Source organism: Neoarius graeffei, chromosome 4 (genome assembly GCF_027579695.1).
Source record: "Neoarius graeffei isolate fNeoGra1 chromosome 4, fNeoGra1.pri, whole genome shotgun sequence".
In the NCBI taxonomy this organism is placed as follows: Eukaryota; Metazoa; Chordata; class Actinopteri; order Siluriformes; family Ariidae; genus Neoarius; species Neoarius graeffei.
In genome coordinates, this window is record NC_083572.1 from 12,156,513 (window position 1) to 12,171,518 (window position 15,006).

The following is a 15,006-nucleotide window of genomic DNA, read 5'->3' on the forward strand; positions in this document are numbered from 1 at the left end:
AATCAGAAATCCACTCAGTGCGTTTACATGCACATCCAAATCGAGCTACTGTCGGTAATCAAGCTAAGGGTCCCAGCAGGGGTGCCAGAGAAATCCAATCCTACACGCACACAAGGAAATCGAGCTATTGTGTGAGGTACATTGTGCACCCGAGCCACAGGTGGCGCTACACGCCCCATCGTGTTGGTACACTTCCGGCTGTCGTCATGAAGAAGAGCTATTCAAGAGGATAAACAAAGTTATCAGCAGTGTTGCCAGATACTGCTGACGTTTCCCATCCCAAAACATGTTCAAATCCGCCAAAATGCACTTAAAATCACCCAATCTGGCAACACTGGCAGTTCCGTGTTCACAAGTTCCGTGCTCAAGCTGTTAGGCTTGCTCTAACAGACTGTATGGCTACAAACTGTCCTGCGCAGACCACTGTTTTGTAAGACAACTTATTTTGCACAATTGTATATTTTTCTAAAGTCCATTTTTTGCTTACAGTTTAACTTGTGTCTTAATAAATACACAAAAAGTTCAATTGTTTTGTTTTTATTGACATTCTTCAGATGTTGGACATATATATATATATATATATATATATATATATATATATATACATACACACACACACACACACACACACACACACACACACACACACAAATACAATGACTTGTTTATGTACACAATTCACAGCTATGCAACAGCTGTACAGATGTATTTGGTGATACAGTAAGTGAGCTAAATTTTAACAGTGCAAACAATGCCACAAAAAGAAAAAGATTCATGCCGTTGTCATGATTCATTGTCATGCCAACCGAGGCTGTTGTGTTTCCCGCTTGTGGTCTCGTCACTCGTCACTTCCGGAAGGGGCAGCGCTGAAGTAAGTAGCTCGACTACGTAGCTCGATAGGGTTTACATGCACTAAGTAGCTCGGCAGAAATCGCATAATCTAGGTCGTGTAGCTCGATTCCGAGAAATCAAGTTCGGTTCAATTTCAGCCGAATTAAGGTGTATACATGGCATTTTGAACTTCGATTTCAGTCGAGCAACGGCAGAAATTCGATTCTCTCTATGTGCATGTAAACGCACTGACTCTATACATTGCTAATGTGGTAAATGACTATTCTAGCTGCAAATGTCTGGTTTTTGGTGCAATATCTACATAGGTGTATAGACCCTTTTCAGTCACGTGACCTTCATAAACGCGACCGCCATTTTGGACATGTAGTGGACTTCGGCTCGAATCGGTTTGAATGCGAGGAAGGCGACAAACATAAAAGAAAAAGGAGCGAGATGCAGAAAACTGTATTTACTAGTTTACTGTAATTATGATCTGGCAGCTATTTATACCGGATCCAGTGTAAATAGCTGCCGGAGCCAACGTCCGAGCTTGCCGGAGCGCGCTCCGGCCGGCCGCGAGCTAGCGCGCTCCGGAACCTCGGACGTTGGCTCCGGCAGCTATTTACACTGGATCCGGTGTAAATAGCTGCCAGATCATAATTAGAGTAAACTAGAATGGAATGTTAACAGCAGTGTAATGCCTTTTCTGGCTAATTTTATTCGTCTTACCTCCAACAAAGTGGTCACTACACAAGCGTTGGTATGCTGCTATCCATCTTCTCCGTCGGTCAGCATCTACCGGGATCCGATAAAATGATAACCCTTGCCTTGTTTGTTGATGGTTACTACATCCAGGTGCACAACAATATAGTGGCATGATGGAAGTCTTGCTGAAAATAAACACTTTCTTTGCTGCCGTTCCTCAGTGCTGGCTGTGGTAAACTACTGGTAGTACATGTACAAAATGGCGGCCGCGTTTGTCGTGACGTCACGTGAAAAGGGTCCATAGAGGCCCATTTCCAGCAGCTATCACTCCAGTGTTCTAATGGTACAATCAGTGCGTTTACATGCACATAGAGAAAATCGAATTTCTGCCGTAGCTCGACTGAAATCGAAGTTCTAAATGCCATGGAAACACCTTAGCTCGGCTGAAATCGAACCGAACTGGATTTCTCGTAATCGAGCTACACGACCTAGATTATGCGATTGTAGCCGAGCTACTTAGTGCATGTAAACCCTATCAAGCTACGTAGTCGAGCTACTTACTTCAGCACTGCCCCTTCCGGAAGTGACGAGTGACGAGACCACAAGCGGGAAACACAACAGCCTTGGTCGGCATGACAACAGTAGTAGAAACGTGCACTTCTGGAGCAATGAGGAGATAGAGTTCATGCTCATTCAGCTTAAGGAGTTGAATATATATATATATATATATATGTTGCTGTCATCGTTCTTCTTGTGAACACGGAACTGCTAACTTTGTTTATCCTCTTGAATAGCTCTTCTTCATGACGACAACCGGAAGTGTACCAACACGATGTGGCGTGTAGCACCACCTGTGGCTCGGGTGCACAATGTACCTCACACAATAGCTCGATTTCCTTGTGTGCATGTAGGATTGGATTTCTCTGGCACCCCTGCTGGGACCCTTAGCTCGATTACCGACAGTAGCTCGATTTGGATGTGCATGTAAACGCACTGAATGTGTTTGCTCATTGCCTCAGAAGGCTAATGGATGATTAGAAAACCCTTGTACAATCATGTTAGCACAGCTGAAAACAGTTGAGCTCTTTAGAGAAGCTATAAAACTGACCTTCCTTTGAGCAGATTGAGTTTCTGGAGCATCACATTTGTGGGGTCGATTAAATGCTCAAAATGGCCAGAAAAATGTCTCGACTATATTTTCTATTCATTTTACAACTTATGGTGGTAAATAAAAGTGTGACTTTTCATGGAAAACACAAAATTGTCTGGGCGACCCCAAACTTTTGAACGGTAGTGTAGCCTGTAGTGTAATGCAAAAGTTTGCATACGCTTAGAAAATAACGAGGACCAAAATGGCCAGCTCCTACCGTATGTCATCAAATACACCCTTTTTGGAAGCTTTAAAAAGACTGCTTGCGTGTGTAGTGTATGAATGAGATGACAAAAAATTAGATGTGACTTATCGTTATTCAGTATGGATGAACATGTAAGGATTTTTTTTTTTGTCCTTTATTTCCATTCCTCTCTGTTGGTGTCTTCAAGGCTTTTGATGTAGTGGAGAAGAGTTACTTTGAGACCATCGATGACGCACTGGCAGAAAAGGCCAATCTTCAAGCACAACTCCCAGAGGCGAGAACACTCACTCACTCTCACACACACACACACTCACACACGACAAAGAGAATGGTTACAGCAGCGCCTTTCAAGGTCCCTGACACAAACCGAATTCATGAATAGAAAATTCCTTTTGTTGGTTCTGAACATGAGAACAGCGTGATTAAAGTGCTACGCACTGCGCCTCTGCCATGCAGCAGAGGTCACCGCAAGCTGGGTTTTGAAATATAAATAAAATTCAATATGCTTTTTGATTCAGCACTGAATAAAGGAGACACTGAATTACGGAAAAAGAAGAACATATTCATAATATGATAGTTGTATATTCTGGGGCATGTATAATTGTTAGGTAGTTAGTAATTTGTTTCCCTGAGAGAGTCCATAGTTTTCATGATACATAGTTTAAGGCCCCGGTCACACCGCCCGAACTTTGCTGGAGCGTTCCTGGAGCGGTGAAAAAAAATTCATCACCGCTCGTAACCGTTCACCACCGTTTAACAAAAGTTGTCCCCCGTTAAAGCAACGCCGTATACACTCGGCCACCGCTGATGTTTCTCGAGGGGCCCTCCTACCACTCCGAAAGTTTTGAGCTGCACAAAATATTGCGAGCGGTGAGGAGGGGGCAATTTTCCGCCCCGGCAAAGTTCACCCCCGCTCCACCAACGCCCAGTCAAAGTTTGGCACCGCTAGACACAAGTTCGTGGACGCTTGGGTCCGCTAGGCCAACGCAGAAATCTTGAACGCTGGACCACCGCTGCTTCGCCAGCGTTGCCCGGGCGGCGATTAAACGTTGCACAAACTTCGGTGGAGCGGTTGTAAGCGTTTTACGAGTGGACACGGGGTTGCTGGAACGGTGTCGGGCGTTGAAGCAGCTATCCATGGCGGCGATGAACTTTGGTTTGGCATTGGTATAGAGGTGTCGGAGCGGGACCAGAATTTGGCTATAAATACGGGGAGAAATGGACCAGGAGCTCATTTGGAATTGAGCTGTCATTGAGTTCAGACCTCATCTATATCGAATTTGCTCAAAGTTACAGTCAAACTGTATCACCATGGATGCTGAGAGACTTGCTATGATTGGTGCTAAACCAACTTTATACCCCCGCCGAGCCAAAGCCCACATGCGCAGAACGCCGCTATACCAACGCTCGCGTCACCGCTAAACCAACGCTAAAGCAACGCCGGCTTCAGCGGTGCACCGCTAAGCCAACGCCCGTGTTTTCTATTTTTTTTCCCATTTTGTGCGCGGTGACGAGCGTTGTCGAAATTCGGCCCCCCCTCCCTACCGTTCAAGGAACGCTCCAGCAAAGTTCGGGCGGTGTGACCGGGGCCTAAGGACAGTTTATTCCACGTATACCAGAATGTCGGAAGTAATGCACAAATCGTTACCAACATAAATAGAGGATATTACACAGTTGCGCGAAGATATGAAGTTTATCTTCAAGTGGTGAACATATTCACGAGTGAGCGAAGCTTCATATCTTCGTGCCACTGTGTTATATTCTTTATATTATATGGACACATCTACAAAAAAAAAAAGCAAGGTAATCAACAGAATTTTCATTTTGAACCGGTTCACCATTTTGACAATGCATGTATAGTCAGCTTTTTTATTATCAAAAATCTTTATAATTTTTTTATCAGTATTTCTCCGGAGAATAGCATTAATTTTACAGCATGGATAGCGGTAACGACAGTCTTTACAGCGAAAGCGAGTTTTACTACCCTGAGGAAGAAGAAATAAAAGAAAACATTTCAGGAAAAAGCTAAAAACCTGTAACACCGAGCAACAACATGGCTGAATCCTGAATGACTCAATTTTTGTATAAATAGGGGACTACATAGCAGTGGCGGCTGGTAGTCTTTCAAACAGGGGAGGCTGGTCGGTTACGATATTTCCAGATTTTAAAAGAAAAATCACATCAATTTTGCCCATACTCTTGCCTCTGATCTGGCTGATTGTTGGCAGCGTCACAAACTGTGAAATAACAGGTTCTTTTGGCCCATTAGCCTACTGTCCAGTATACATGATGGTGGTGTTGGGGGGGGGGGTATATATTTTAACATTTTATATTTTAAAATTGTGGCATGTTGTTTAAAAATTGATCATTATTGAAAGCAGCTCTTTGTCAGGAACCTCAGCAGTAACAGCAGAGTGTTCTGGAATAGGCACAAGCACTGACCTTGGGGAGCCAAACATAGAGCTGGGTGCCACACATTTCATTCAATGATACTTTCCCTATATTTTACTTACTTTGACTGAGAAATGTTTTATTGACAATTTTGATAACCCTTCACTTTTAATCCAGGTCTGTAGTGTGAAATGTTCTCGGCTGTGTTTTTGTTTAAAAATGTTTTCCAAATTGTAGCTGTGTTTAATTCATATCCAGAGAAATATATATTCCAATATAATATACTCAGCATAAACATTTTAAATAGATTCTATATTTTTGGTCCATCCATGACATATTACTAAAGTAGCCTATTTACTGTTGTTGATGTGGGTCACTTGCTGTTAGCCAATTCACTTTCTCGTACCAGGAGAGCTGAAAGGAACGAGTATTATTCCCTACCTTTTTTCACCAAGTCAATTTGAGGCGTTGGTCTACCCTGCTCTTTAATTTTAATTTTTTCCTCGAAAGGAAGACTGGCAAATGGCTTCGCCAAAATTAAATCAGCAATGCTTGGCATCCGTGCGCAGCTTTCTTGCTAGCTGACTAGCCCCCTCAAGTTCAAGTTCAGTCACTCAAATAAACGAAATTTCTGGAACTAAGATAGCAAACTTGACAACACTATATTTACACTTTATTTACAATGAAAATATATACAAACTAAAAAAGCTGGTAGAAACCGTATGTAATGAATGAAATCGAAATGTAAGCTGATCTCTTACAATACACCACAGCACTTGCGATTCCGCATGGGACTGAACTGAAATTCACCGCTGCCTGTCTATAGTTGAAACGAGCTGTCAATCAAAGAAAATATCCGGCCGCTTTCACCAATCACCAGTCTCCTCGCGGAACCTGCCATGTCCCTCCCACTGTGAGGCTGGGAGTCTGTAGGCAGGCATTTTTGCAGTATTTGTCCAATAACCGTCTTGCATTTTGAGATTGAAAAGCGCATAGCTCCCAAATGCCATTGAAGTCCACTGAGGCTGGGCTGCATCGCGCTGTCACGAGGGGGAAAAACTCACGCACACATTAAAGTTATAAGGGAATGATTTCGCACTGTAGTTGGGTTGAGCACATATATTTCTATGATTCTGGATCTGAAATAGCAATGTCATAAGGTCGGCTATAACATAAGCCTAGCGCAATTCATCCTACACGATGTTCGTCATTTTTAGAGGAGGCTGAGCCTCCTTCGTTGTCTTGGAGCAATCGCCCATGGTGCATAGGTGGCAAAATGTATTTTTTTTTCCTGCCATGGAAGTGCACTTGTATACCGAGGAGGAAGCCATTTGCATTACAGCCGTGAATGAGGATTCAAAATGGCGGCTCGCTTCGGCTCGGTTTTCCCTTTCGGGCGCTCTCGTTTTCTGTTAGAATTTGGTAAAGAAAAAATATAAATATATTATTTACCAGCTTAAGGGTCGGTCCGTATGGTGAAATACCGTGACCTCGGCCTACTTTCAAGACCTCGGTCACGGTATTTCACGATACGGACCTCCCAGCTGGTAAATAACATGTATATATTATCCATACAGGACACTTTCTCGATGGAATAAAAACGTGTTCTATTCCCTTCTAGCGGGTTTCATTCATTTGGTTCGATAGCATGCAATATTGTTCGCATATCACTTATCCTACGTGTATTACGTCATTCGACACAATAGAGAATGAGTGTTGAATATGGTTTACGATATTGCATGGTTGTCAAGATAACATGATGTCACACGTCGGGGCTGATGTGAATGTAAACAAACATGGCCACCAGGTTTGCTTCATTAAATATGGAAGATTTTGAGAGAATTTTGAAAGAGAAAGGTGCATTGAACACCTGAAAGGAATGTGTATGCATAATAATAATAATAATAATAATAATATTGGCTGGTGTTTTGTGGTATATCAGATATATTCCATGCAGCTACTCGTCTTCGACTCGTTCAAATTCACGCTGGCTGAATGGAATATATCTGATATATCATGAAAAAACATATTTAAACATATCGCTCAGATCCGTAGTGTGTTTCGTCTGAAAGATGCACTACCGTTCAAAAGATTGGGGTCACCCAGACAATTTTGTGTTTTCCATGCAAAGTCACACTTTTATTTCCCACCATAAGTTGTAAAATGAATAGAAAATATAGTCAAGACATTTTTCTGGCCATTTTGAGCGTTTAATCGACCCCACAAATGCAATGCTCCAGAAACTCAGGCCCTGTCCACACGGCAACGGATTCAGGTGACTCCGATACAATTGCTTATCGTTTAGGCCTGGCGTCCACACGGCACCGGCGTTTTGGATGCCCAAAACGCAATCTTTTTGAGAACGGGTTCCAGAGTGGAAAGATCTGGCAACGTTGCCATTGCGAAGTCGTCTGGATGAGTAGAACGGATTTGTTTACGATGACATCACAACCACATGACTGTGAGTGCTTCACGCCGGGTAGAAGTGTAACGAACTCGATGCGAGTTGTCAACAAATCCTATAACTTGGTTCATGAAACGCGCTTGCAAAATATTTTCACTGTGAATATTTATTGTGTAATGGTGCAAAGTGAGAGAGAGAGAGAGAGACTCTGCCCTTAGGGCAGAGTCAATCCCGCCAGCAAAAATAGGGAAAAAAAGGAGCGATCTCACCTCTTCAGATGTTGGTTTAAGTCCGACAATACATTCCTCAAAAAGGGCGTAGAAGAGCAAATTAATCCATCAACGTGTAGCATTCAATTTATTCCGGACCATTAAAGACGCCGCCTTCCGCGTAGAATCATACGTCATCCTCGCCGCCATATTGGATAGGTCAAAGCGGAGAATAAAGATTCATGTGCTGCGTTTAACTGTACCAACAGGTTTACCGTCCAAACGAGATCACATGGGATTACCTTTCACAGGTGAGAAACAACAAATTAATCCATCAACTTGTAGCATTCAATTTATTCCGGACCATTAAAGACGCCGCCTTCCGCGTAGAATCATACGTCATCCTCGCCGCCATATTGGATAGGTCACAGCGGAGAATAAAGATTAGCTGCGTTTAACTGTACCAACAGGTTTGCCGTCCAAACGAGATCACATGGGATTACCTTTCACAGGTGAGACTGGAAAAATACTTTTCATTGTATTTGGTCATTATAATGTAATTTTACGAACAGATTTTCCTGACTTTGTGGCTAATATGAAGTCTCGCGCATAATAGTTTATGCGCATGCGTCCTGACTTCTTCTATTGCTCTGGTGTCTCCGAAGGGACCGTCTTACAGCGCCCCTAGAGGTGTGGCATGTGTATTGCATCGTTTTCAGCAAGCATTGCGTTGCCATATGGACCTGATATTTTACTGATCGTTGCCCATTTGGACGCGATGTATTTTAAATAACATCTCGTTGCCGTTGTCGTGTGGATGTAGCCTCAATCTGCTGAAAGGAAGGTCAGTTTTATAGCTTCTCTAAAGAGCTAAACTGTTTTCAGCTGTGCTGACATGATTGTACAAGAGTTTTCTAATCATCCATTAGCCTTCTGAGGCAATGAGCAAACACACTGTGCCATTAGAACACTGGAGTGAGAGTTGCTGGAAATGGGCCTCTATACACCTACAGTTGTGCTCATAAGTTTACATACCCTGCCAGAATCTATGATTCTTTGACCATTTTTCAGAGAATATGAATGATAACACAAAAACATTTTCCACTCATGCTTGGTGGTTGGGTGAAACCATTTATTGTCAAACGACTGTGTTTTCTCTTTTTAAATCATAATGACAACAGAAACTACCCAAATGACCCTGATCAAAAGTTCACATACCCTGGTGATTTTGGCCTGATAACATGCACAGAAGTTGACACAAATGGGTTTGAATGGCTACTAAAGGTACCGTAACATCGTCACCTGTGATCTGTTTGCTTGTAATCAGTGTGCGCACATAAAAGCTGAGTGAGTTTCTGGGATCCAGACAGACTCCTGCATCTTTCATCCAGCCACTGACGATTCTGGATTCTGAGTCATGGGGAAAGCAAAAAATTGTCAACGGATCTACGGGAAAAGGTAGTTGAACTGTATAAAACAGGAAAGGGATACAAAAAGATATCCACAGAATTGATAATGCCAGTCAGCAGTGTTCAAACTGTGATTAACAAATGTAAAATCAGGGGCTCTGTTAAAACCAAACCACGGTCAGGTAGACCAACAAAAATTTATGCCAAACAGCACAGAGACAAGCCTCAAAACTTCTGGAACGAGGTAATTTGGAGTGATGAGACCAAAATTGAACTTTTTGGCCACAACCATAAACGTTACATTTGGAGAGGTGTCAACAAGGCCTATGATGAAAGGAACACCATTCCTACTGTAAAGCACGGACGCGGATCGCTGATGTTTTGGGGATGTGTGAGCTACAAAGGCACAGGAAACTTGGTCACGGTTGAAGGAAAGATGAATGCAGCACGTTATCAGCAAATACTGGAGGCAAATTTGCACTCATCAGCCCGGAAGCTGCGCATGGGACGTACTTGGACGTTCCAATATGACAGCGATCCAAAACTCAAGGCCAAGTCGACCTGTCATTGGCCACAGCAGAACAAAGTGAAGGTTCTGGAGCGGCCATCTCAGTCTCCTGACCTCAATATCATTGAGCCACTCTGGGGAGATCTCAAACGCGCAGTTCATGCAAGACAGCCCAGGAATTTACAGGAACTGGAGGCTTTTTGCCAAGAAGAATGGGCAGCTTTACCATCTGAGAAAATAAAGAGCCTCATCCACAACTACCACAAAAGACTTCAGGCTGTTATTGATGTTAGAGGGGGCAATACAGGGTATTAAGAACTGGGGTATGTAAACTTTTGATCAGGGTCATTTGGATGTTTTTTGTTGTCATTATGGTATGTAAACTTATAAGCACAACTCTATGTAGATATTGCACCAAAAACCAGACATTTGCAGCTAGAATAGTCATTTACCACATTAGCAATGTATAGACCCCTTCGCAGTAAACGTCATTCATACGTAAGCGGAAATTGCGCGCGCAGCCTGGACCCAAAAAAGACTCAGCGATGCCTAGTTGTTGTGTTGTCGGGTGTCAGAATCGTAGCAGTGATGGGGTTAAAATGTTCAGAATTCCAGCAGGATCTCACCCATTCCGAAAAAATCGCAGACGTCTATGGCTACAAGCCATCAAACGTGTAGACTGGGATGAAAGCACCATCAAAAATGCGTGGGTTTGCAGCGCCCACTTCATCACAGGTAAGATCAGGCTATTTATTAAATCTTTCTTTTTTATTCTTTCTAGTCTTCGTTTATTGATGTAGCAAAATACTTTGGTAACGTTTGTCTGATTAGCTGGGTCATAGTTACACAATGTAAGGAATATCGTTAGCATGTTAACTTAGCTTTGCATGCAGTTTTGTTTGTAGGAGAGCTCTCGCTTGACTCAAGCAGTCCAGATTTTGTGCCGTCATTATTTGCGTATGCCGAAAATCACAATTTTAAAGCAAGGATGGAAAGGTAAAATTGTGTGCCCTCGCTCTAAATGCCAACTTACGTTGACTGCTCTAACCTAGCTCCCGCCCCGTTCAGTTTCATTTCTGCTCTCTGCCTCTCGCTTTTTACGCAGCTCTGATTTCTCTTAGCTGCACTCTTTACACTATCATTCCTTTCATGCCGTTACCTCCTGCAAATTGCTGTTTAGTGTTGGGATTTGCTGTTGTAGCTAAAGCCACATTGCCATCACATCACTGGCATAATTTGATTAAAACAAAATGAATATGAACGTCCCATTGTTAATCAAGTTGTACATGCCCGCACATAACATAGTCATATGCGTCTAAAGACTTGTAGGCACGAAGTTTTTCGTGGGTGTACACTGAAGTCTTGTCAATAAAGGCCCGGTCCCACTGGCCGATGGACACAAAACGTATGCAAAAAGGACACAGCGGACGAGCAAAATTTCGGGGGTGGCTCTATCCGTTTTCATCCGCTCCAGAAATGGACAAAATTTGCGAAAACAGAACGGAAAAGAACGGACGTGGGTACTATATAGCGGGGATGTTAAACGCATGTTCATAGGAAGCCTAGCGGATGGAAGTGGATGACAGCTCCGAAGGGGTTACCGGTGATAACTGAGAAGCGGACGCATAGCAGAAAGAGCGGATGCATAGCGAATGAAGGGGATGCATCACGTACGCCTAACGGAAACAAAGGGGATGTTGCGCGGATGTATATCGGATGCAGACCGATTGTCCGCTAGGTGTCCTTCTACATACTCTAGACATACTCCAGACATCCTAAATATACGAGATACATCCCAGATATAAACGCTTTGTCCGTTTTGAATACTTTATATACGAGATGCATACGCTTACATCCTTTCTATTTCCGTGCTACTAACGATGAATAGACGTTTCATGTACCTTATCTTTCCTCCCTCTTTCCGTTTTCAGCTGCAGCGGATGTGAGTTGCGAGGATGCCCAGAGGATGCAGAGAGGATACAGCAGACGTTTAACGGATGATAACGGACATAGAACGTTTGTTGCTCGTATATGTCGCGGATTTACATCGTACACGGCGGAAAGTTCATCCGTTCTAAAAGTTTTGTGCAGCTCAAAACTTTTTGCGCGGATGAAATCACAGTGGACGGATGCTCGATGGATAGAGCGTATGAAGCACGTATGCAGTGAGTACACAACGGATGCATAGCGTTTTCCAACGGATGGCAAAGATTTTTTTACGTTTTACATCCTCTTTGCATCCGTAAGTGCAGTGGGACCGGGCCTTAAGGTACGAGTATATATCTGGCCATTGTATACCAGGGAACTTACTAACATCGTCCGTCCACTCTTTAATTAAATGCGGATCCGGTAGGCGATGTCCACTTGTTAGAGTTAACTTATTTATGTAGCGTTCTCGATCTTGTAACGACAATTGTTTGGCATAATCTGACAGCTCATAATGCCGGTCTATGGGCAGCGCCATTGTTTCTGGGTCCAGGCTGCGCGCGCATCCTGGCAACGGTCGGTTTGTTTCCAAACATGCGAAGGGGTCTATTGAGTGTATTTCTGATTAGTTTAAAGTGATCTTCATTGAAAAGAACAGTGCTTTTCTTTCAAAAATAAGGAAATCTCAACTTTTGAACGGTAGTGTAGGAGTTTTTCAACATGAGAAGAGAAACTTCATATCTTCAAGCCAACGTGTGATTTTCTTTTTTATTATATTGACACATTCACAAACAAAAAGTGCCCAAATTTATGAAAACCGTTCATCACGAGTGACATATAGAGATTTATGTCACGCTTTTGATTTCTCCACGTCCCGGATCGAGCTCGTATGAAAAATACAAGCGGGATATTTCCCAGTCAAACACTTGTGTCCATGTAATATAAACCTTCCTAAAACCCAGACTGAGCTCTTGTATGTGCTTTGTTTTTTTTTTTTTTTTAGTTGTTTTTTAATCCGTTAGCGCTAGATAATCAAGGGACGACTGTGCATTGAGGCGGGGTCTCATGAGCGTAATTTAAGTAAAGCTGTTCCTCTCTTTGTCCTGCAGGGAGCGATGTTTCACCAGCTGTCTCAGAATCAGAAGATTGCAGAGAGGCTGAAGACTCTGGAGCAGGAGGTGTCTGGAGGAGCCACGGCTGTCGTCGCTCTCATTCTCAACAACAAGCTGTACATCGCTAATGTGGGTATGTATACATGCTGACACACACTCGTCAATTCACCGTGTATGAGAGATGGTCAAAATCCGCTTTGTAAGTATCAGGGAATAATTTTTTTTTTTATTATTATTAACAAAGCATGATTTTCTCTGGCCATTTCACATTATCGTTCTTAATTATTTATTTATCTCTCCTTTTTCCGCTGACGCTTATTTTTGAAATAAAAGATGGATGATCGCCACGAAAATAACAAAAATGTTTCAAACAGACAACAGGATATCTTATTGCCCACACCTCTCGGTCACGTCATGTAACGTGCAAGAAATTTTCATCAGTACTATTGAGGTCGTGCTCTGATCCCCCTCCATTAGTGCTGCTGTTTATTCAGACATCGCTGTGTTTTCCCTCAAGCTATAAACCCGGCACAGAGACGTTTGGACTTTTTTTTCCGAGCTTGACATTAAAAACTCTTCATTTCTCTGTTTTGCATGTGGGTTTGACTTTCTGAAAAGGTCAAGTGGTGCATTGCCGTGGGTTAGGTTGTCTTGGTAATTGCTGAGACTGAGAGATGGTCACGCAGGGGACGTCGATATCCCATGGGTATGGGAAAGAAAGGACGAAGACATACTTTTGGTCTTTTATACCTGGTGTGAAAGAAAACACCATCACGGTGGTGGTGGTGGTGCAGTGGTTAGCACTCTCGCTTCACAGCAAGAAAGTTCTGGGTTTGAAGCTCAGCCAACGGAGGCGTTTCTGTGCGGAGTTTGCATGTTCTTCCTGTGTCTGCATGGGTTTCCCCCATAATTCAAGGACATGCAGATTAGGTAAAATACCCAGCCACTGGGGTTACACAAACCGGTGCATACTTGGTGTCGGTCCCAAGCCTGTTTTACGGTAGATTGGGGAGGGTTGCGTCAGGAAGGGTATCCGGTGTAAAACCTATACCAAATCAAATAGATCCGCTGTGGCGACCCTTAAAGTGCTGATGACACGAACATGACTCTATGCAATTTCTTAAATAAACTATACAACATGGCAAACATGTTAGATTTCTGTTATAATTGCGTGAAAAGAAGCTGTTACGCGAATATCCAACTTTTAATTGCACAGCGCAAGAAAACTGGGTCCGTGGCTCGCGGCCATGCTGTGACGTCAGCGGAAGAACACGCTGCGGTTCACTGGCTGTTCTACTCAATGGAAATGGCGCATGAAAACGCCGGTGAACTCTCTTGTGCTAGCTCTTCCTCTGAACAAAAGAACAACCAAATACTGGTACTTTAAGCAGTGATCAGGATGGCATGATTTTATCTGATTTTAAATAAATGAGATTGATGATAATGTGAATGTTCACAACTAGTACATACAAACTCTGCAGCTTCTGATTCAGCAGCTGCGTCATACTCCGCAAAAACATCAGCAAGAACCTACAATATAAATGGAAATGCAATACACTAAGCTCAAATGACTTTTTTTGGAAAGTATAATTTCTAAATTTTTTCTACATATTCTTGAAGTCGGTCATCGGGGTACTTGCTACCGTTCCCTAACAACGCATGGCAAAGGGTAAAGTGTAGTGTTGCTACGAGTACTTGCTAAAGCCTCCGGAGTGGAAGATCCTCGATGTGCTGATAAGACATCCAGTTCTATAGAACACACAAGTGTCACGATAATCACAAAACAGATGCACATTGTTAAAATACCTCATTTTTAAGCAATCATGTGTTGATCTCTTCCGAATAGAATCTATGCTAGCCTACCCTCTTTACCCTTTGCCTCTCGTTGCTAGGCGGCAGTTACATGAAAGCCGCAAGCTTTCACAAGCAAATACATGACTGATATCACGCCGACTTTATGATTATCATGAATGTGTACTCTATGATGTGTACTCTATGAGCGCTCTGGAGCGAGTGACTTCCAAGATGGCCGCGCAGACCGCAGTGTTACTATTTTTAGCATCATGTCGGAGCACTCTATAGCTCTACGTACCTTTATCTTATGTCGTTTCTCAACACATGTTCTGACAGGAGGACTGTCTTTGGAGGAGTCGGCT

General features: G+C 43.0%; 1 protein-coding gene across 2 annotated transcripts in view; it reads left to right on the plus strand.

Annotated features, from left to right (window-relative positions):
- The window catches only part of tab1 (TGF-beta activated kinase 1/MAP3K7 binding protein 1), an 82,606-nt gene that overhangs the window by 11,826 nt on the left and 55,774 nt on the right, over positions 1–15,006 (plus strand). For both annotated transcript variants that reach the window (XM_060918830.1, XM_060918831.1), the window contains exons 4-5: positions 3,079–3,165; positions 12,848–12,983. In XM_060918830.1, coding sequence (XP_060774813.1) covers positions 3,079–3,165; positions 12,848–12,983 — 223 coding nt within the window. The remainder of the gene's footprint in view (positions 1–3,078; positions 3,166–12,847; positions 12,984–15,006) is intronic.